General features: G+C 47.5%; 1 protein-coding gene across 1 annotated transcript; it reads left to right on the forward strand.

The window, feature by feature from the left end:
• The first annotated feature begins 454 nt into the window (after positions 1-454).
• On the forward strand, positions 455-5,011 carry dact2 (dishevelled-binding antagonist of beta-catenin 2). Its single transcript, XM_040138631.1, has 4 exons — positions 455-821; positions 2,228-2,360; positions 2,507-2,797; positions 2,964-5,011. Exons 1-4 carry the CDS (start codon positions 549-551, stop codon positions 4,853-4,855), a joined length of 2,589 nt encoding a protein of 862 aa, XP_039994565.1. The 5' UTR covers positions 455-548; the 3' UTR covers positions 4,856-5,011.
• Positions 5,012-5,939: the final 928 nt, after the last annotated feature.

Raw genomic sequence — 5,939 nt, forward strand, 5'->3', positions numbered from 1 at the left:
TGTGTGGATTTCCTACCTCAGAGCTGCTGAAAGACATGTGAGGGGATTGAATTTTTTTTTTTTTTGAATTAAGTGGGTGATTATCCCATGATGATGAGAAGACGTGAAATCCCTTAGGCTACAGTAGTCGACTTTCACACGGTCTGTCCCTGCTTAGCCCACCACCAGAGAGAAGGATAACAACAAAAGAATAGTGGAAATAGCATGATAATATGCCCATCATGCCATGTGGTATTATGCAGATGAATTCAGTACATGCCTGGGCAGCTTCAGTAAGGGGGACTTGTTGAATGGGGAGGATTAGTACCAGATGTTCATCGGGACCCGGTGGCCAGCCAATAGGGAGGACGGCCATTTGGTCTATGGGAGGAGCTCAGTTCTCTGCGCTGCGCTCAAGATTTATTCTAACAGGTAGCTTAAAAACTCACCAGGCCAACGGCAGCGGCAGCATCGAGACAGTGACTAACCGAGCAGCCATCCTGCGGGGAGGACGTTTCTTCAACGGCATTTCGTTTTCGGATAATGCCCGGACGCCGCCCTCCACCAGCATGCTGAGCAGGAAGGGGTCTTGTGCGGGGATGGTGAGCGCTGCGGCCGGAGTGGACCGCGGCAGGGTCGGGGAGAGGCTGCACGCTGCTCTGGCCGGGCTGCAGGAGCTACATCTGCTGAAGGAAAGACAGAGCGACATGGTGAGCTGGGCGCTGGGGATGGACCGGGAGGAGCCGGTCACTTCTGTCGACGCGGGCCCGGAGGCCCCCCGGATGATGGGGGCTGAGGAGCAGCGGCTGGAGGCCACCCTGACAGCCCTGAAGCAACAGCTGGTAGGAAGGCATTTAACCGAAAAAAAAACATAAAACGGAATCAATACAATACCCTTCTGCGTGAGCAGTGGTTCGGTGTCACCGCACTACTTGCACTTTTATTAGACTTCTTATTCACAACGATGGTACCAACACTGGGCTCAAAGTAACAGTTTAAATGTCCTTGAGCAAATGAATCTTGCATATGCAGAATCAGCTGATGCTCATGTGCATTCGGTCTTCAATTATTACCAGACACCCCCTTCATGCTCTCAGCTGGGGGTAGGAAGTAGGATAGGTGTCATAAATCAAGGTGCACTGCAGGACCAAGGGGACTTCGAGTTGTGTGTGTGTGAGCGCACACAGTGCATGTGTAGACTGCGGTTTTTGGGGGGGGGGGGCACACGGCCTCAATCATTAACCACGATTCTCAGGAAATTTAAAAAAAAAAAGAAAAAGAAGAGGTGGTATGTTTTTGGCAGTGGTAACTTTTTTTTTTTTTTTTTTTTCTCGGTGAATGACACCCAGTGAAACTCCCATAGGAGTCATAGGAGGCACCCTGAGTGTTGGAGACAACTGGCTCTGTGGAGTTTTCCGTGACAAGCTTTTTCCATGTAGGCTGCTGTTATAAGCATTTGGAGGAAGTGCAGGGATTATGGTGCTATACATGACTTTCAGCAGAACTGGGCGAATGCACTGAAGGATAAATTATAGAGCACTCGGCGAGCACGAGGTTTAAATTGTGCTTTACAGTCACCAAAAATACAGCGAGTGCAGATTTACAACACCCCATCTAAAAACTCAGTAATAGACACAAAATAGAGGCTGGAAGCTTTTACAATAGGTCACTTTACTGCCAAAGACCCAACCTTATCTTACAAGAGACTGAAACATGGATGCATTTTTCTGCCAATGACCCCCGGTCCTCGTTTTAAGAACCACTGTAACAGTAAATGCCCAGCCTTAGCTGCAAAGCAAACAGTCCTTTATCCCAACCCCCAAGCTTTCCTCCTCCAGTAGTTTACACAATGGCCAGGCCCTCGCTGTGGGGGAGAAATGAGTTACCCACCACTGCTTCTTCCATGCTCCCCCATGTCCTGCTGGGGTTAATCATCAGCCACAGCTGAGTCACTTTTGTTTTTCTGATGGCTGCACATTAGAGCATCTTTTATCTGAACAACAGGCCTGATCTTAATCAAATTATAGCACTGCTAACATACAACCTGGCCTTTATGATTAATTTTCCTGTTCTTACACCTGCATAGAGAATTTCTGTGTAATTGCTTACATGTGTGTGCATGTGGAGCTTTATTGCATAACTCCCTTCTTTCCTGAGAAAATCTAATTAGACTTTCCTTTTGATTTAGGTTGTACCACACATATTTTTCGGAGGCTGGCTAAAATGTTATGTGCTGTCTATTTTACAGTCTCGTCTTCGGAAGCAGGATGTAGGCCTGAAGTCTCACTTGCAGCAGCTCGACCAACAGATCAGTGAGCTTAAGCTGGATGTAAGCAAGGCCTCCACAGAGCAGCTAGAGAGTGACAGCAGGCCAAGTTCAGGTGTGTAGGCACAAACACACACACACAATAAAAGCACTACAGGTGTTTATCTTATAACAAGTAATGAAGCATACACCCAACCTACCATCACATGATGTTAAATACTGAGATAAATACTCATGTTCAATCATTCCCGATCTCTCCAGGTTTTTATGAGCTCAGCGATGGCGGCTCCTGCTCCCTGTCTAACTCCTGCACCTCTGTGTACAGCGAATGTCTGTCATCGTCACAGACAAGCCTTCTCCTCCTTCCCATGAGCCCTGCCAATTCTCACATTAGCCCTCCATCACAAGTCGATGTCTGCCGCCGACGTTCTGCTGATGAGAGTGCTACCCAGGCCAACCCTCCACGGGCCACAGGCCTCCATCTGGGCAGCAGCAGGATCCGAGCAAGCACCAAAGGCACGGAACAAGCACGACCAAGACCTGTGTCAACAGGTAACCACATCTCTCTTTTTATAAGATAGTCTCTCATGTAGTAATGGGAACCATGCAAATGTTGTTGCTAAGCAACTCAGCATGTATTTTGCTGCATAATAACATGCGATTTTTTAGTGGATCAGTGATTTGAAAGGTTAATCAGCATTTTTGTGTTGCCTATCAGGTGATCTTGACAGGATGATGGCTCAAGGACCAAGCTACTACAAAGCTGTGGATGCGAAGAAACACTTAATGTGCCCAAACCTCAAGACCTCCACAGTGGACCCCAAGTTTCAGAGCAACCTGGTGTCTCGCAGTGGCACTGAAGTGTATCACTACCCCAGCCCACTGCATGCTGTGGCTCTCCACAGCCCGATTTTTTCCAGTGGAGGCAACCCAGCCACATCTGGACTTCTAGAGGGCCAAGGACCATTAAGGAAGGGTTCTGACACGCTTCAGAGGGCACAAATGGGTTATGAGACCAAGACCCTGGGTTACATTGACAAGCTCCTCCAGCGCAACTTGAGTAAAATCCAGAGTGAAACGGTCACAGAGACTCTGCAGACACACAGGGACTACCACAGGAAGTCCGCTGAAGTTGTAACTGTGTTTCCTGATGAGTCTCAGAAACAGGTATGTATGCTGCAGCCTCCTCCAGCTCAGACCACAAACATCATCCCACTAGAAAGCGACCAGAAGAGGCACTGTATGACATACTCCCGCCAAGAACCAGCTGATAATACAAACCACAAACAGTCAGTGAGAACCCAGGAGGTTTCTTACCGGTACTCATATCCTGTTGCCATGAGGGAGTACAGCTCTGATGAGGTCACTACTTCATCCCTCAGGAAGAATGATAAGCCCCAAGGAGAATATGCAAGTGTAGCAAGAAGCCATTCAGAGAAGAGATGTGGGGACAATCCGGAGTCAAGAGCACCAGAGAGGAACGTACATAGACAAAGACCGGTGATGACCCGCACCTCCAGCACAGAGGAGAGTCAATGCTTCGAGGTTCATGCTAGTCACACAGCTTCCCCTGAGTTCGTCCATGCCAAATTCGTGCCTGCTGGATCTCAGAGGGTCAAGATGAGACAAGCAGACCGTAAAACCAAAGCCGTGAAACTGAGAAGAAAAAGCAGTGATAAGCCTCGAGCAATCAGGCAGCAACATGGATACTCCTCTGGTGAAAGGACCCGAGAGGCCAATGGTAGAACCAAGGGGGAGCAGAGAAGGTCTGGAAAGGGAAAAATGACTCCGAAATTTACCACCTGCCACACTGAGGAGCGCAGACAGGGCTCAGGCTCAGACTCCAGCCACTGTAGCCCGGTAGTCATGTACAACCACAAGGTCCATCCTAGGCCACAAGCCGTCCCTGCTGTTACAAAGTCCAGCAAAAGCCGGAGACTTCAGAGTGTGGAGTATGAGCAGCCTGTAGAACAGAGGAAGAGAAGGCAGGGGGCTGCCAAGTGGCCGTCTGATGCGGAGATGTTCCAGGCCTCATGTGCTCAGCGTCAGAGGTCAAAAGAGCCTCATGCTCAGGCACCAGGGAGCATGCAGATGGTCCGCAGTATGAGTGCCAAGCCAGGCCAGTGGATTGGACCTACTCGCCCCTTCCAATCCTCCATGTCCTCTAATTCTTTCCTCCACAATCTTAATGCCAGATACCCTCCAGCACCTTTCCACATGTCCAGCCACTACCCACCAAGATGTGAGTCTGAGTATTCAGCTGAATGCGCCTCCCTGTTTCACTCCACCATCGCTGAAAGCAGCGAGGAGGAGATGAGTGATAACACCACCAACCGCTTTGGAGATAGTGAGTCCAGCCAGAGCTTCCAGTCCTTCTCGGACTCTGACAGCAGCCTGTCTCTGGATGAAGAGGACCAGGTGGACAGCCATGAGGAGGAGGGAGGTCTGGTGTGGGCTGAGGCTGCTCTGGGGCCCACCGCTGCTGGAAGGCCCCTCCAGCAGCTCCCACGCCCCGAGCCATCAGCCTGCCGGATCAAAGCCTCCCGAGCCCTGAAGAAGAAGATTCGTCGATTCCAGCCTGCCTCACTGAAGGTCATGACCCTGGTATAGTGACCCTCCCCCCAGGCTGAAAGAAGGGCCACTGTTACGAAAAACTGTTCAATCTCAGCTGGTCTTCTAGCACAGAACCCTTAATCATCACTGAGAAGCAGTCATTAAACTGGACTGCATTTGTGCACTGATTGTTTTGTTAAGCCAAAAAAAAAAAAAAAAGTTGAGAATTTACAATGGTTGAACCTGAAAATGGTGTACGAAAATGGTGCATTGTATAAAAGCATGTATAACACAGTTATTACACTTACATTTAATTTGTAAATATTTATGTTGTTGTAATGAAGGTTTCTCATGGCATTTGGCTGCATTGGACAGTTTCATCGAAACTTCTGTCATATAAGTGTTTGTATCTGAGAAATAAAACCAATCTTTTTACATTTCTTATTGCAAATAATTGTCCATTTTCTTTTAATTTCTTTAATTTGCTCATTGATTATAACTATCCACATTTATCTTATTAGAGATAACAGATGTATAATATATATTGGAACCATTTGCGCTGAGTTTTTATGCATCCTCCACTTTTCTCTAATATTTAAACACCTAGCAATGTTATCATTGAGTATGGTCCATTAGCTGATTGGGCTAAGTTCAGCTGTGGTATTAATAGAAACCAATGTTTCTTCATCAGAGACAGGGCAACATCTCACCTGCCAACTTCTCTCTTCTTCTGGTGACTGTTTATCACACATGTTGAAAAAAATCCCCTCTAAGGCTGACCACTTTAGCAATGACAGAAGTAACGACTCCTTATCTGGTTCCCTGGTTCTGCCCAGCTGTTGATTTAATAAGTTGCGGCTTTAACAATCCACCCAGACCGTCACGTTTAATTAGAGGGTGAAAATAATCAATCTCAGTCATTTAAATGTCAGTAAACATACTTGCTCCAAAGTACTAAAACACACAGTCACACTCCTAAAGTTTCACAAACAGACATTACGATGATGGTAGTAGAAGCCCAGGCTTCTGAGGAGAGACCTGAAGTTTTAAAACAGTTGGTGTATATGGAAAGGGTCACATGGGATTAAGCGGGAATGACAGATGATAAGAGGCTCCTCATTTCTGAGCTGTCATGAGGAGA

This window comes from Xiphias gladius, chromosome 11 (genome assembly GCF_016859285.1).
Source record: "Xiphias gladius isolate SHS-SW01 ecotype Sanya breed wild chromosome 11, ASM1685928v1, whole genome shotgun sequence".
Taxonomy (NCBI): Eukaryota; Metazoa; Chordata; class Actinopteri; order Istiophoriformes; family Xiphiidae; genus Xiphias; species Xiphias gladius.

Bases quoted from the DNA above. Each gene is read 5' to 3' on its own strand.
- dact2 (XM_040138631.1), top strand. From the start codon at position 549: ATGCTGAGCAGGAAGGGGTCTTGTGCGGGGATGGTGAGCGCTGCGGCC. The intron at 822-2,227 runs GTAGGAAGGCAT...TCTATTTTACAG, and splicing joins CAGCCCTGAAGCAACAGCTG to TCTCGTCTTCGGAAGCAGGA. The intron at 2,361-2,506 runs GTGTGTAGGCAC...CGATCTCTCCAG, and splicing joins TGACAGCAGGCCAAGTTCAG to GTTTTTATGAGCTCAGCGAT.